The sequence below is a fragment of the Hyperoodon ampullatus genome (genome assembly GCF_949752795.1).
Source record: "Hyperoodon ampullatus genome assembly, chromosome: X".
Lineage (NCBI taxonomy): Eukaryota > Metazoa > Chordata > Mammalia > Artiodactyla > Ziphiidae > Hyperoodon > Hyperoodon ampullatus.
The window spans coordinates 52,817,698-52,835,003 of record NC_136913.1 but is presented as its reverse complement, the minus strand read 5'-3'; the positions used below and the strand labels follow the sequence as shown (position 1 = coordinate 52,835,003).

The 17,306-nt window shown below is 42.9% G+C and overlaps 1 protein-coding gene across 4 annotated transcripts in view; it reads left to right on the top strand.

Moving 5' to 3' along the window:
- Positions 1-9,588: 9,588 nt before the first annotated feature.
- The window catches only part of ARHGEF9 (Cdc42 guanine nucleotide exchange factor 9), a gene marked incomplete at both ends in the record, with an annotated part of 229,194 nt that continues 221,476 nt past the window's right edge, over positions 9,589-17,306 (top strand). For all 4 annotated transcript variants that reach the window (XM_079728262.1, XM_079728260.1, XM_079728261.1 and 1 more), the window contains one exon: positions 9,589-9,618. In XM_079728262.1, coding sequence (XP_079584388.1) covers positions 9,589-9,618 — 30 coding nt within the window. The remainder of the gene's footprint in view (positions 9,619-17,306) is intronic.

Genomic DNA, 17,306 nt, shown 5'->3' with positions numbered 1-17,306 from the left:
GACTCTACTTGTATGCCTTCAATCATTGGAAGTTCATCACTTCATAAGTTTGGACATTAACATGTGAGTTTGGCTTGCCAGAGAATCTTTGAGCAGATACATATTGTTCATGAGCTTTGCAAGGTCCTGAATCCACCCAAGTTGTTTAAGAAATACCTCTGTTCAGATGGGGATTAATTCTACTCATCCAATTGTAACTCCTCATGTGGTTATTTCAGTTCCTGCCTTTGTACTAAAAATGAATAGTGGACTGGAAAGCAAATTCCTTAGATAAATAGGAAGTTGTTTGAGGCTGAAAGGCATGGCATGAGAGAAAGAGAAGAGGGAGACAAAGTGGAAAGAGGTGAGTGCTAGGAAAAGGGGATGGATGAGATGAACTTGAAGTCACTTAATTTATCCAAATTTGAGAGTAAAGAGCCCATGGAGAGCTTAGAGGAGGAGAGTAACTAATGGATCTTTACCACAGAGGAAGGAACAGGCTTTTCATCTGGCTGGTCCCTGTTATCAAGCTAAAGTGGCCTTGGGGAAAGGCAGTTGGGCCAAGTACTCTTACATTCCAGGGTGGCTTTTTTTTTTTTTTTTTTTTTTTGCGGTATGCAGGCCTCTCACTGTTGTGGCCTCTCCCATTGTGGAGCACAGGCTCCGAACGCGCAGGCTCAGCGGCCATGGCTCACGGACCCAGCGGCTCCGCGGCATGTGGGATCTTCCCGGACCGGGGCACGAACCCGAGTCCCCTGCATTGGCAGGCGGACTCTCAACCACTGCGCCACCAGGGAAGCCCCAAGGGGTGGTGCTTTTTGTAGCAGCTCATTGAACCCTGTCCCTGGGCTCTGCCTCTTGAGACCTGAAGAAAGGCAAGTGTGGCCACTTCCTTCCTGTTCTTCCCTGGGCTGCTTGAAGCTACTTTAAGAGCTTACTTCAAGTGTCTTTGGGATCCACTGGGTCTCTTCTCTGGCTCAGGTCTGCAAGGTCAGGGAGCTGCTTTGGGGAACTTAAGTATGAGGAATTACATCCCTAGACAAATGACTATCTTATATGATGTTTCTACAGAAGAAATTGGAGTCCACATGTTCAGCAAACCTTCTTCCCCAAATCAGGAACCCTAACTGTTCTCAACACCTCTGACTATTAATTATGCATCCAAATACAGATGAAGATGTTTCCTATCCTTTTTTAGCAAGGAAAATTACCTCAATGACTCCAACATAGTGACAGGAGTTTGGTCTAGAGCTCGTCTTTCCACACTTTAATGTGCATGTGAATCACTAAGAATTTTGTAAAAATGCTGGTGCTAAGTCAGTAGGTCTGGGGTAGACCTGGGATTCTGCATTTCTAATAAGCTCCTAGGTGATGCTGATGCCACTGATCTGAGGTCCACACTTTGAGTAGTATCAAGGGTATAGATGAGCTTAAAAATTTATCCAGTTGGATTTTTCTTCTCAAAGTCTAGGCCAGATTATATTTAGGTATATACCTATATACACCTTTCCTACTGCACTAACATCTTGCTTTAAATTTTACCCTGTGTTAGCTTATTTGGCATGACCTATCATGTTTATCATTTCTTCCTCTCCTGACATCACAACTCTCAACTCCTTGGAAGCACAAGCCATCTGCCTCTGCTACTGACTGTCCCTTCCTTTTCACTTTCATCTCTTGATATTCTGGCCCTGCCTGCTTCTCTGACATCATCTCTCACCACTGTCTTATGCTTCACTACATTCTGCTATGCTGACTTTTTCTGCCCCTCACATATATCAGTCTCATTTCCAATTCTGGGCCTTTGCTTTTGTTGTCCCTTCCTGTTTGGAATGCTCTTCCCCCAGATCTTTGCATGGCTGGTTTCTTCTCATCATTCTGGTGTCAACTCAGATGTCACCTCCTCAGAAAGGCCTTTCTTGGCCACCTAGCTAAAACAGTGTCCTCCTTCCTCAGGTACCATCTATCATATCACCCTGTTTATTACTTTCATAATAACTATTCAGTACCTAATATTACTTTGTTGTTTTGGGGGTTCAATGTCTAAATATCTCCATTATAATATAAGCTTCTTAAGAATAGAGGTCCAGTCTCTGTTTTTAACTGCTGCATCTCCAGTATCTAGAACAGAACTTGCCACATAGTATGTGCTTTAAGCATAATTTTTGGCTGACAGAGTGTCTTTCTGGACATTCCTCCTCACTCATTGAAGACTTTAGCTCCTGAACCATCACTTGTCTGTATCGTTCTCTGGTCTGTCTAACCTCAACATTCCTGTAGAACCCTGGCCTCACTGTCACCCCACCTCAGTCAGAAAACTCCTGTGATAACATCCTGCATCTTGTTATAGCAAGTAACTAAATGAATTGCCTCCAGAATCTCAATTTCAGGCATCTCCCCTCTGATCACTCTCCTGTTATTCCAGCTCACTTACTCTGGGGCCTCTACTCCAGCAATTCTTCAACATCATGAAGATCTCCAATTCACTGACCCCACCATCCCATTAACCTTACCCCATACTCATCACCCCTTCTCATGTCCTCTTTTCCCCTTCTGTCCAGCTTAGATTCCCTGGTCCATTATTGTGACAACTCCCTCAAAAATACTTTCAACGTTATTTCCCATTTCTTTTCCCATTGTATGTTCCTGGAAAATCTATCCTAGATTTCACCCAACCAGCTATCTTTTCTATTCCTGTGCTTGAGCAGCAAAATAGACTGAGGAAAAGTCCCACAGTTGAGCTGATTGACTTTGCTTTACCACAAGCCTCAATTGGGCACTCAACACTTCCTGAAAACACTACTACATGTCCCTAATATGTTTGCTTTTTCACTTTCTTGTTTTAGAGAGAGTGGCTTTCAACTTTAGTTGCATATTAGAATCATCTAGGGACCTTATAAAAATACTGATGCCTAGGATATACTTCATTTCAATTAAGTCATAACCCCTGAAGGTGAGATCTAGATAGCAGTGTTTTTTAAAGCTCCCCTTGTGATTCCAGGGTGTAGCCAATGTTGAGAACCATTGCTCTTAGAGGACTATTTCATAGTTGCTCCTCTCTCCTATAACCTCCAATGATTCCTCCTTCCATACCCCTCTCTCAGCTTCATATCTTCTCTTCATTCACCAAATATACAGTCCCAGCAGCACCTGCACCCTCGCCCATTTTCTTTGTCTTCCTTCCTGCTAGAGTACAGGAAGTGGTTCTGTTCCTATCAAGAGCAAGTATCATCTCTTATGCTCTGGATCCTTCCCTATCACCTTCTCGAAGACTTTACTCCTGCAAATAACCCTTCTGCTGCACCTGTGCTTCTCAGACTTTAATGTACATGTAAATCACCTGGGGATCTAGTTATGCAGATTATGATTCAGTAGCTCTGAGGTGGGGCCTGAGGTTCTGTGTTTGTAACGTGTCCAGATGATGATAATGCTGTTGGTCTGTGGACCATGCTTCAAGTAACAAGGTCCTATATTATCAGCCTTTCCTTCTCATTCCCATCATAATATAAGCATGCTCTTAAACTCTTGTTTAAATTGAAAAAAAAGAACAACTTCCTTGACTTCATACACCTGTCCAAATGTTACCCTATTTCTTATTCCCTTCAGAGCAAAATTTTTCAGAGTTATCTATACTCTTTTCCACTTCTTTACCTTCATTAACTCTTTTTTTCCTTCGTTCACTCCTCAGCTCACTCCAGTGTGACTTCTGTTACCCTCGTGTTAATGAAACTACTCTTGTCAAGGCCAATGACTGTGACTGTGTTTCCAATACAATGGTCATATCTCTATCATCATCCATTCAATTTAGTGTCATTTCTCAAAACTTTTTTCACCTGAATGAGATTTCTTCTGGTTTTCTTTCTACCTTACTGACCACTACTTCTCAGTCTCCATTTTTGACTCCTCCCTCTCTTCTCAACTTTAGTCTAATTGTCGGAGAGCCTCAAGACTCGGTCCAGGACCCTTTTCTACCTACACTCTCTCTCTAGATAATCTCATCCCATCTACGTGAGGATGACTCCAAAATGTATATCTCCTGGCAGATCTTCACTCCTGAGCTCTAGGCTTGTGTATCCAATTGTCTTTCTGACATCTCCTCTAATAATATGACTAAAGTACAGCTCACACTTACTACATCCAGAATAGAAGTCTTGATTTCCTTCCCTCCTCAAATCTGTGTTTCTTCCAGTCTTCTCACATCAGCAAATGGTACTACCATCTACCCAATTGTTCAAGCCAAAAAACTAGAGTCATCCTTAATTCCTCCTTTCTTTCCCTCACACTCTACATACAAACCATCACCAAGTTCTGTTGTTTCTACCTCTAAAATATATCTCAAATATTTTTACCTCTGTTCATCATCTTCACAGCCTTTCCACCCCAAGTTATATCATTTCTCTCCTGGATGACTACAACAGCTTCAACCTCTTGTCCCTCTTTCAATTTGTTAATCATATAACAACCTGAGTGCTCTTTTACAAATGTAAATCAGACCAACTCATTCTCTTGCTTAAAACCCCTCAACTCCCTCTGCTCTCTCCCTGATGTTCTCAAAATAAAATACAAACACTCTACTATAATTTTCAAGGCTTTATATGACATGTTTCTACCAAATATATCTCCTACAACTCTTCTACCTTCTCTCTACCATTTCAGCCTCACTGGGCTTCCAATTCCTGGGACACTCTAAGCCTATTCAATCCTTCGGACTTTTGAACTTTCTGTTTTCTGTGCCTGGAATACTTCCCCCCTACCTCTTTACATGGTTGGATCACTTTAAGCCTATAGGCCTCAACTTAAATGTCATCTCCTTGAAGAGGCCTTCTTTATCTAAATTCTCCCTTCCCCCACAGCTACTCTCTATTCTTTCACTTTCTTTCATAGCATTTATCACCATCTGTATTAGCATATTTATTTACCTCATTTACTTGTTTGTTGGATAGAAGTGAAGGCATGGATGGTGTCTGTCTTGTTCGTTATTATATAATCAGTGCTTAACACACTATGCCTGGCACATAGTACACACACATGTTTATTGAATTTACAAATGAGTAAATAAGAATAGTGATATATGTACCTAATATCATTTTGTCAAGACAACACAGGTTATAATGTGGATATTAGCATTAGGCTCTCAATACTATCATTATAGTAATTGTATACTTTTAATTTTTTATCCTTTTTCACTGCTGCATTCCACTCACTCTCGAGAATCAAAGGTCTGAGCCTCATTCCAGTTCAGCCGCTAAATTACTCTGTGACTTTGGGAATCCCATTTACTCCTGGGGGCTATATGTTATTGTCTGTAAAATGAGAATGTTGGAGGAGATAATCTTGAAGATCTTTGCCAACTTTGATATCCATTGATAAGTGATTGTTTAACACTATTAGATAAATGACAGTTAGTGTATTCACTGAATAATTGGGAAACCTGAGATACAGAGAAGCTGGGCCTTTGCCCCAGGTTACATAACTGTAGTGAATTCAGTTCTTTACTCAACTCTGCCCAAAGCCACAGCCACAGCAGGTGGATACCAGTTTGGGCTGGTGCCTCTGTCCTCAGAAGACTGCTTCTGGGTTCCTTGAATCACAATGGACTCAAATAAAGAGAATGTACTAGGCTGGAGACATACCTAAGATTGTCTCTCTCTTCATGCTCCTCATGGCTGAAAGGAGGACAGCATTTGGCACTTCTCCACTGAGAGCTGATGCCAGGCTAAATACCAGTTAGGCTTCTGAGAGATCAAAAGCCTTCAAGGGAGAGGTCTGGGGCACAGAGATTGTGGAAACTCTTTTTCCATATTTCTATTAACCTGCTCTGAATGCTTACTGGTTGCTAGGCCTTGTGCTAAGTGCTTTCTTTCCATAGACAAATTTATCAAATCTTCAAAACAATCTTGTGAAGTAGACAATATTATTACCCGTATTTCACAGATAAGAAAACTATCAAGATGCAGAACATTAAACACCTGCCTGAGTAAGTACCAAAGTCAATAAAATTCAAGCAGTTCTGGCCCCAGATCTTATACTCTTACCTTCTACATTATAACACCTCTAACTGCTCATATGTTTTAGGCAAATAGGTACTCCAGACATAATGGATTCAATAGTGTCTATGCCTATGGGATCAACATCTGTTCTGCTACAAGAGTCTCTAGGTTGGGCTTCCCTGGTGGCGCAGTGGTTAAGAGTCCGCCTGCCGATGCAGGGGACACGGGTTCGTGCCCCGGTCTGGGAAGATCCCACATGCTGCAGAGCGGCTGGGCCCGTGAGCCATGGCGCTGAGCCTGCGCGTCCGGAGCCTGTGCTCCGCAAGGGGAGAGGCCACAACAGTGAGAGGCCCGCCTACCGCAAAAAAAAAAAAAAAAAAAAAAAAAAAAGAGTCTCTAGGCACATACATTAACACTGGGATGTTTGCCCTCAGATCCATTCTCCATTCTTCTCCTGCAAACTAAATTTCTTATGCTCCCTTGTTGTCTCACTTATTTTGTCCAATGGGAGACACCTGTGGGAGATTATTGGGCAGGAGGAGGGAAGAAGCCAGGGTGTTTCCTTCACCTCTGGCTTCAGACAGGTATTCAGAGAGGTATATTCTGGAAGTGGCTGTTTCTCCTCAATGACTCTAGCTTCTGTTGGACAGTTCCTCCAATCATGGCATCTGCACCATCAGGCCACCCACTCCATGCTTTTAGCTTCAATTTAACACCAGTTTCTGGGTTCTGGCAACATTACCTTTTCCCATTAACCATCTAGCTCTAGGAGTGGTAGCAGTTTTCTGTGGTTGCTAAATGCTGGCTTGCCTCACCGTCCCGTATTTGGCTTCTTTGTTTTGACAGTGTGATAGGTTCCCTGTATTAAGTGCTCTCTCTTTAAAAGATCTAGAGTGGGGGCTTCCCTGGTGGCGCAGTGGTTGAGAGTCTGCTTGCCAATGCAGGGGATGCGGGTTCGTGCCCCAGTCCGGGAGACCTGCCTACTGCAAAAAAAGAGATCTAGAGTGGCTCCTGTTTTCTTGACTGGATCACGATTGATATAGACAACTTCTATAATCCCAGGGCTTCTCACTATCACATAAATTGGTTTATATCCTTCAGAGCATATATCACAACTTTTAATTATCTTGTTTGTATACTTATTTTTTGTTTATCTCTTCTCCACTTTAAGTAGATTTTAAAGTCCATGAGAAACTTTGTCTTGTATCTTGAGTAACTATCCCAATGCCTGGCACATAGGAGCTCAATAATATTGTTGAATGAATGTATCCATTAAAAGACAATCCAGGTTTTATTGGATATCACCTATGTGCCAGTCACTGTTGTAGGAGATAGCAAGGTTAGTAATTCATTGCCCCTAGTTTAAAAAAAAAACTTATATTTCCACTTAAGTGACAATAAATAGAAAAGTGTATACATGACCAGTGTATTAATTTGTCAGGGCTGCCATAACAAAGTACCACAGACTGGGTGGCTTAAACAACATAAATTCATTTTCTCACAACTCTGAAAGCTAGGAAGTTCAAGGTCAAGGTGGTCTCTTCTGAGGCCTCTTTCCTTGTCTTGTAAATGGCTGTCTTCTCCTTTGTCTTCACATGGTCTTCCCTCTATACCAACCTGTGTCCAAATTTTCTCTTCATATAAGGACACCAGACATATTGGATTAGAGCCTACCTTAATGACCTTACTTTTACTTAATTACCCCTTTAAAGACCATGTCTCCAAATATAGTCACATTCTGAGGCATTGGGGTTTGGACTTCAACATACGAATTTGGGAGGGGGCATATTTCAGCCTATAACAAGTAAAATATCATTTTCAGTTGAGAAAGCTAAATGGTGGTGCTACAGAAGTTAGATGAAAGATGATAAAATCAGGTTTTAGAGTATTCCGGGAAAGCTTTCTAGAGGCTGTGTGCTTAGTGCCAGGTCTTAAAGAGATCTTAAAGAGTCATGACAGCTTGAATGGGCTGGTTGGCAGGGGAGGCGCATCCAAGAGGCTCAGTGTGAATTAAGGCCCCAAGGTGAGAAAGTGAGGAGACATTGTAGAATTTTTGATTACTGAACCATAAGACTTGGGAGGAAGTTGAAAGGTCACCCAGGCTAAGCTCCCATTTGATTCAGGAATCCCTTGCCATAGGACAATTCAGCTTCTGCTTATACCCCTCCCAGGACAGGGTGCTCATTAAGGCAGCTGCTTCGATATTTGGCCAGCTGTTTGGCCAAAACAATGGCTTGGATGAAGAGGGGAGAGCTTGCTAGGAAGTAGAGGACAATAAGGTGGTGTGTGGGGCCAGTGATGTCTTCATACCATTCACCTTCAGGCACGTCTTTCTGATGTCATATTTTAATTCCTCCCTGCTGTAGCTGCAACCTCTGTTTCTGTAATCCCTTTCTTTCCTGAACTTCCCTGTTGGTCCAGAGCATTGGATTCTTGTCCTGTTTGGTTGTGCTACCATGGGCAAATATTTTTTCAATCTCAGGGCTTCAATGTTCATGTCTGTAATAGGGGACTAATTAATTAACACTCCCAGTCATGTCTTCCTCACAAGGTTATTGTAAGACTATATGCAATGATAATGGGTGTGAATGTGACCAACAGCATCAACTCCCAGCAGAGGCAAAGAGGCCAGCCTGGGTTGAATTGCCCAGAGTTAGAGGCATCATGAAGAGGTGGGTGGTTTCTCCGTTTGCCTGTTTTGCTGATGTTCATTTGACTTATTCTCAGCAAAATAAGCAAATGGAAAATTCATTAATCAACAAGCTACCTTTTATATTCCTGGGGGCGTGAGGAAGAATCCTGAGGGTGTGTGTGTGTGTGTGTGTGTGTGTGTGTGTGTATGAATGATAGCAAAAAGAAGCCTGGAAAGCAGCAGAGGGTAAAGTTGAGACTTTACCTTTTTTTATGTGACCTTAGATAGGTCTCCTCCATCATTTATTTATTTATTTATCTGTAAGATGGAGATACTAATGCCTGCCTCCACAAGGTTGTTCTGAGAAGTGAAAGTGATAATGAGGATGAAATCCCCAAGAGAGTAGCACTAGGAGAGAAGACCCCAGGGGACAACGTAGAAGGAGTGCTGGAGGGAGGGACGCGGGAGAGTGCTGGCATAGCTCCACTGGGTCAGGATCTTATTATTTAAAAGGCTGGCCCAACACCTCTGGCAACTTTGGAAAGGACTTTTTGCTGACTCGACACAATTGGGGAGCCCCACAATAAACAGCATCTAACTCCAGCGCAGCCGGAGGCAGGCAGAGGTGGCAGCTGCCTTCTCCTGGGCGGAGGTTATTCACCCACATCCTCTCCCTGCACCCCACCTCCCAGATCTCAAGCCTCAGCAGGGGACAAAGGCAGTCGGTGGGGAGCCCCCCTCCCACGTTTTCCCAGGCCAAGCACCTCGGGAGCTGCGGGGCAGAAAGGCAGAGCCTGCCTGCAGGGATGGAACACCGTGAATGAAGGCGAGGTCCGCAGCGGAGGGGATTGGGCTGTAGGGCTGTGAAGGAGGCGAGGGGGAGGGGGCGCTGGGGCTTTCGCTTGCTCCAGCCCTGCCAGCCCAGCCAGCCCGAGACAACCCGCGCCAGCCACCGGGGCCTTGGAGAAGCCGGACTTCATTAGCACCATGCAGTGGATAAGGGGTGGATCGGGAATGGTGAGTGCACATAACCGCAGCTTCCCCAGCTTGAGCTTCAGTCCCCTAGCCCCACCCCCAGTTCCTTCACCAGCCGCCAGGCAGTGAGCCCCCTAGTCTCTGCCCACCGCCCTCTCTGCTGTCCTTGAGATACCAGCAAGCTTGCTGTGGCCATTTTAGGAACCCTTGCTTGCCTGCCTGCGAGGAAAGCCCCCTCCCTTCTCGGTCCCCGTTCCTACCACCCCCGAGTTGGGGGGTCACCTGGAAGACCAGAGAGGCAAGGGGGCTGGTAGAGGGGCTCTCTGGGAGCAGTTAGTCTCGCAGGAGGGTGGGGGGATTGGGGGGTATGGCACGGGTTGGGAGGGAGGGGGTAGTCATAAAGCCTGGGATTGTGGAGGGACAGTATGGGAGAGCTGCGTGTATCCCCTTCCTGGGAAAAGCCAGAGAGCCATTCTCAGGGAAGCTGCTTGGGGGAGTCCTGAAGCCCTTCCTTGCCTGTGCTGGGGTCACCCTGTCCACACTTGGGGCTTAGTCAAGGAGAGACAGCTACAGAAACTGCCATCCTGGAAATAGATCTGGGCCCCATTCAGTTAGGAGAGCTCTCCCCCCCACCCCCATCCAAGGAGTGTGTGCCTGTGTGTGTGTTTAGTATCATCCTCCAACAGTTCATTGTATGCCATGATGCTCCGTTCTCCACCTGGAGACCTTGGAATGACTTCCTTTGCAGAGAGGAAGTGGTGGCTGCATCTTGATGCCTCTCTGACTCAGCCAGGGGTAGCTCAAGTCTGGTCAGGGACTCTGGGGCATGGGAGGCCAGCATGCCCTTGTCCTCAGCCGGGAGGCATGGGCAAGAGGGTCTTGGAGGGCAGTTGGGTTGGGTCAGCAGGCACTGATGGCAATGCCAGCCCACACTTCTGAACTGCCACCCATAACTTACAGCTGACGGAAAGTAGCCTGAAGGTGTTGGGCAAAAATTGATATTTAACTCCTTTTTTTGCTCCCGTTTTGGAAAGGAGGAGGGAATCTGGTGTGGGCTAGGACTGTATTCAGAGGAGCTGTCCTCTTCCCTTCCTTGCAGTTTCCTTAGACCTCTGTTTCAGTGGTTCTTGAAGTCATTTAGTTTGTATTTGCCAGGGCTTCAAGAGACTCTTCTCAGATCTCCCTCTTTCCCTGGGGTCCCATAAAGCTATTTCAAATGTTTGTAGAACCAGAAAACCATAGAGCAGGAAAAGACCTTTAAATCCTTGTTTCCATCCAGGAAAGTTGAGACCCAGAGAGTGGGAGAGACTTGCCCAGGGCCACACAGCTCCATGAAGGCAAAACTGAGTCCAGCAAAGGAGTCTCCTGACTCTCTGTCACTGTCCCTCTCCACTGCTACACAGAATCATCAAATGGTGCTGGTAAAGGCAGAAAGGAACAAAGAGTCATGATCTTGGTAAAGGACTTCCTTCATGATGAACTAATGCCATGAATTTTGCCTGAATAAAACCCATGACAGTCCTAGTATTTCTAGCAGCAGGGTCTAGGTGAGACCTCCTTCCTCTCCTAAATATATTGTAGTATAGGGGTCCAGAGCCACCCGTTGACAACAGATTAAGTTAATGGAGAAATCTGAAGTTTTGCCAATTGTGTGTGAGAAAGGAGAGAGTAACAGAAAACTTGTGGAGACTATGTAATTAAAGATTGATTGATGGAGAAATCTCATAATATTTTTAGGAGACTGAAGTAGTGAATATTATATGATGAAAGCATTTATTTAACTATTTGCCAGGATTCAAGAGATAGGAGTAGTAAATTCTATTACAGCCTAGAAGGCAGGAAACTTCTAACCTTTGCCCTGCTGTTTGACAGGAGTGCTTTGAGCCTCAGTTTTCTCACCTATTAAATGGGGCTATTAATGATTACCAAAATTCCTTCCAGGTCTGAGATTCTCAGTTTCCTAGAAGTAAATGTTGGGTAAAATTTAACTAGTGGTTCGTTATGAAAAAATAGGAGTATATATTTAGCCACAATTTTATAATATGGCTAGTCAAAAGGTCATTGCTCCTTGTTCTTTCATTTGCAAAGGCCTTGAAATCCAGATTGAGCTCTTCATAACAGTGAGATTTCTTTGTTGAACGTTTGACTATTGTAACTGATTGCAAGTGTCACATGTTACACAAAGGTCCTTGAACAGTAAAACATCAGTCGGCATTTTACAGAATAAACTCCATCTCAGTAGACAGTGTTAAAAAAAACTGTGAGCTCACTTTTGATGGTAAATTGTTCGGTGTATTTATTCATAGCTTGTGTCTGCAATGGCAGTTTGTGCTGGGTTAGGCAGTATGCCTAGAGTGGAAAGAAAGCTGGTCTCAGAATCACAAGTCTGACATTGAGGGTCCTGGCTTTTACACTTCTCAGCTCTGAAACACTTGACAATTGTCAAACCTCTTCCATTCTCAGTATACTCACCCATAAAATGGGGACAAAGTAACTTACCTCATAGGATCTATTGAGCTTATTAATTAATTCAAGAAAAACCTAGGGTCTACTATGAATTGACACTGATCTAGGTGCTGGGGGCAGCAGTGAACAAAAAGAAATTTTCTGCTCTCATGGATCTTACATTCTGAGGGTCAAGGGAGCTCACTAAACAATTACATAAATGACTACACAATATGTCAGGAGATGCTAAGCTCTAAGAAGAAAAAGAAAACCTGGTAAGAGAATAGAGAGAGATAGGGCTGGGATGATATATTAGATAAATCAGTCAGAGCCTCTCTGACTAAGGAACATTTGAGCAGAGATGTGAAGGAAGTGAAGGAACAAGGTCTTTGAGGATGTTTAGGTGAAGAGAGTGCTAGCCATAAGAAACAGCCAGAGAGAGAGAGCACAGCTGGTTTGTTTAAGAAACACAAGGAGGCCAATGTCCTGGGGACACTTAATCTGAGTGAGATGGGTACTTTTGAACAGATAGGGACATAATCTGACTTAAATTTTAAGAGGATAATAGATTGTAGTGGGGCAAAGGAAAGACCTGTGAGGAGGGTCTTAGAATAGTCCAGGCTAGAGGCGATGGTGGCTTGGACCAGGGTGATGATAATCTGTATGAAAGGGCTGTAGTCAGCATTGTAGATGGTCTGTGTCTTTCTTCTTTCTGACCACCCATCCAAATCCGAATGGCTGAGTGTGGAGCTAGAATGAGCACAGAGTGGGTGGATGCGTACAAGGGAATTTTGTGTCTGTGTCAATGATCCAATGATCTGCTTTGGGCTCCTGGCCTCTAGTGAGGCTAACTGAGGGTTGATTCTGTGTGGATTACCAATGAACCAGTATCTTGCTTTCTGGGATTCTGGAGAATATTAAGTATATTATTAGTACTTTGAAGATATGATACACTTAACATATGTGACATCTGGAATGGCTCATTTTTAGTACTCTCTCCTCTATGGGACAAAATTATTTTCAGTAATAACCATGTACTAATCAGTACTAATAATTATTTTATTGATTTGCTTTTTTAAATTTTCAAATAATTAACAATGAAAAAGAAGAATAAACTTCAATTTTAAAGATATTCAAATTCAGTAACATCTCATATATGATCTAAAATGTGTACTTATTGAACAAAAATACTACACTTTACAGTTCGTATTATCTTCTCTGTTTTATATTTTAAGCACAAATAAAAACTCCAATTGATCACATAGATGACAGAATTGAAATAAATTACATTGTCTCTTTGACTTTACAATTGTCATGCTATCATTGTTTACTTCAAATCTACTATTTAAATTCTGGAACATATAGTGCCAGAAGGATTTGCAGACATGAAATGCACCCAAAGCTACCTTGAATGGTCTTAAACCTTTCCAAAGTAAAATGAACTGAGGGAACACATGTAAAATCTGTGTGTATGTGGGAGGGTGGCAAATGTATAACTGGAATCAGCTGAAGCGACTCTGAATCAACTTCCATGTGGAATACAATATTATCAAAGGATAAGTAATCAAAGGTACTAATTTGAAACTTTATGTATTGAATACATTACTAAAACTCAGTAATAACAACAATTGTTTAGAGATTTGACCAACAAAAGATTTTTTTCAAGGAGGAGCATTTTGTTACTGGCATTATTTAAAATTGCTGGCACATAGTGATAATAAAAGTACACTTTGACTTTTAGTCTTAAAAATAATTCTGTAGCTAGTACACTCTTTCATTGTCTGCACTAAGGGTTTCCTACTCCTATTGCTCCACCCTTGGTATGGCACCACTTTGGAGAATATGGAATCTTGAACTAATTCCATGCCAAATTTCATGTTACCTATATAAAAGCCACAACATTTGAGTTGGTGGAAATCTCTGCATAAGTAAGATACAAAGACAACTGATACGTTTAATCGTTGATTTAATTCTGGTATGAATGACAGAAATCTATTCACACTGGCTTAGAACACACAGGTTTTATTCTTTCACATAAAATAGGTCAGAATATAGGCACATCTGGGCCAATATGGTACCTTCAGAAAGTCTTTAGGGACTTCTCTGCTCTACCATCCTTAGCATTTGGCTTTTATTCTTGAGGTTGCTCCATGATCCAAGATGGGTGTTGAAGCTCCAGAACATTTATTAACATCTACATTCTAGGTAGCATGAAGGGAGGGTAAAAGAGGAGGAAAAGGGCTTGACCCTCCTTTTGAAAGAAGCCTTCCAGGAAGTCCTATTTAATACTTCTCCTTAAATCTAATTGGTAGGAACTGAGTCACATGGATGCTCCCAGCTGCAAGGAAAACTTGGAAATGTAGTTATGTAAACTGGCTGGTTATGTGCACAGCTAACAATCAGGGGCAAGGTTTCTGATTCAAAGGAAGAGGGGCCATTGGAAGACAACCTGCAGTTATTGTCACAGTTAATCCACATGTATGCCAGTGTAGAAATGCAGAAACTTAGGGCTTGAACTCAACTTTGGACTATGAGCCACAGCCTGACAGGTGTGGCCAATAGTAAAAATACTGCCATCAGTCTGGTGAAGTATCAATCAAAACTTGATGTGCCCTGGTCTTCCTTTACTTCCCCCCAGTGACAGTCTTCTTGTGAGACCAAGTGGATGGTGATATCCTTCACAGAGATGGGGAATGCAAAATGAGGAGGAGCATTTATAGAGGGGAGATGACAAGTACAGTCTGAGCCAAGTTGAGTCTGAGATGTTTGAACAGCCTCAAATGGGAGATATCTAATAGGCCAGTTGGTGATCTACATATTGAGCTCAGAGGCAAATTGGGAGGCATTGGTCATAGTTGAAGTTCTGACAGTAGATGAACCACCAAGTAGTTTAAAATACAGATCAGCCTGGGGAAGTGAGGGGTTAGATCAGAATTTGAGCCTTCCCCTTTTTGTGGTAGTCTCCTACCCTTGAGCAGACCCAGTCCACTCTGTTATCTACTTTCTGGAATTTCCATGGCAACAGTATAATTTCAGGCTTTACTTTCTACAGTGCTCATGTTGCTTCTGGGCTGCCTCAGCTGTAATGTTCAAGCTGGATGACGTTGGGTATAACTTAGCCTAACTCCTTAGATCAGGGGTCAGCAAACTATAGCCTGACGGCCAAATCCAACCCACAAACTAAGAATGGTTTTTACATTTCTAAATAGTTGGGAAAGATTGAAAGAAGGACAATATTTTGTGATACACATATATGAAATTACATGGAAATTTATATGAAATTCAAGTTTCAGTGTCCATAAATATTTATTAGAACACAGCCATGCTCATTATGCCTTCATGATACAAAGGCAGATTTGAGTAGTTGTGACAGAGACCATATGACCTGCAAAGCCCAATATACTTATTATTTAGCCCCTTACACAAAAGGTTTGCAGGTCCCCTGCCTCAGAGCCCTAGGGTTACCATGGCAGTGCCTCAAGGGAGGGGGGCAGGGACAGGCATAAATTTGGGTCTCCTACTTTTGATTTATCCAGAGCACCTGGGTTTTTGCTTCATATGTTAGGTTGTTGCTTACGATTTTGGAAAAGGGTTTTGCTTTCTCTGTGCTCTCCCTACCTCCCGCACAAAATGTTTTAATACCACTCATTTTATAGATTGTGAAAACTGAGTCTCAGATAGGGAGGGTGCTTTACCCAAGACCACAAAGTGAGTATAACTGGGAAAAGAATCCCCATATCCAACTATAGTTCAATTAAAAATAAAAAAGAAAAGAAACACCCAGAATAATGTTTGACTAAATGTATGGGCACCCTGTGGCCCAGTCAAGTTGATATATAAAATTAACCATCACATAGTCTCACTTATCTTCCCAGTTTGCTGTGAGAATCATATGTGTGAGTAGACAGGAAGGGGCTGTGTGAACTTTGTTGTTCTCTACCCATATGGGGAAGAATTATTATTCCTAACAGTACAGAGGGGATATACACTTGGGCGGGTAGAATATGATCTTTTCTACTGCCCTGAATTCAGCCCTCAGAAGATGAGACCCAACTTTACTCTTTTCTGAGTGCCAAGAGATCCAACAGGAATTTCATTCACAAGGAAATATCCTTCCCACCCCAGCCCAAGGCTTCCTGAATTCTCTGCTTGAAGAGGGACTGAAAAAGGCCCCCAAACAGCCCCATGACATGATGAGAGGAGCTTCTTCTTAGCCCATTGTTTTGAGAAGTTTGCTCATTGTGCTGTTTTTGGTGTGTGGGGGGGTGTTTTATGTGTGTGTGTGTTAGAATATGACTAGTTCTGCAAGTGATTAAACTGTTCAGTAATGGAAACCAGGCAGTGGGGGAAAATAAATGCATTCAGCTAGCTCTAAGAAGTCTTATTGCCATGAGGAAACATTTTGTCAAAAGGTCTGTGTGACATACCAGGGTAGTGACATTTAAGTTGAGTCAGCTATGTAGGGGAAAAATCCTAACAAATTTGGATTATAATAAAAAATAAAGGATGAGATAGTGAAGTTTGTGGGGAGTTTGAGAGAGGCAACAGGAATTGCATGTGCAAAGTCCTTAAGGTTGAGATAGTTTGGTATGCTTGAGGGATAGAAAGAAGGTCAGTATGGCTGGAGCACAGGCAGAAAAGGAGGCAAGTGACATGATAGGAAGGCAGAAAATCAGACAGGGACCAGCTCACACGGGACCTTGTAGGCCCAGGGAGCTTGCAGGCCCAGGGAAGGTGTGCATCAGCTATACTCAAAGACAGTATAGTTCTGTGTTTAATAGCACACTCTCAACCAGACTGCCTAGATTCAAATTCTGACTCTGCCACTTATTAGTTTAGTGACCTTGGACATGTTACCTAACCTTTCTGTGCCTCAGTTATACCCTCTGAAAAATGGGGATAATAATGGTACTATCCATAGTGTTATTGTGAAGACTGAGTTACGCTCACAGTGTGCATGATAGTGCTGGGCACTGACAAGTGCTATTTATTCTAAGTACAATAGGAAGCATTTGAAGCAGTAGAATGGTGGGATCTGCTTTATGATCTGAGAAGTTGACTTTTGCAGGCTATAGAGAATGGATTGAGGAGGGTGAAAATGGAGATGGCCAGCCCAGTTGAGATACTGTTGCAGAAATGAAGTCACTGGAGCTGAGGAGAGGAGGGCAGATTGGACAACAATTTTGGAGATAGAAGCAATGGAAACTGGTTCTGGATTGAGTGAGAGAGGTACAGAACAGGGAGGAAAAATGGAAGATGACCCCTAGGTTTCTGGCTCTGCCACT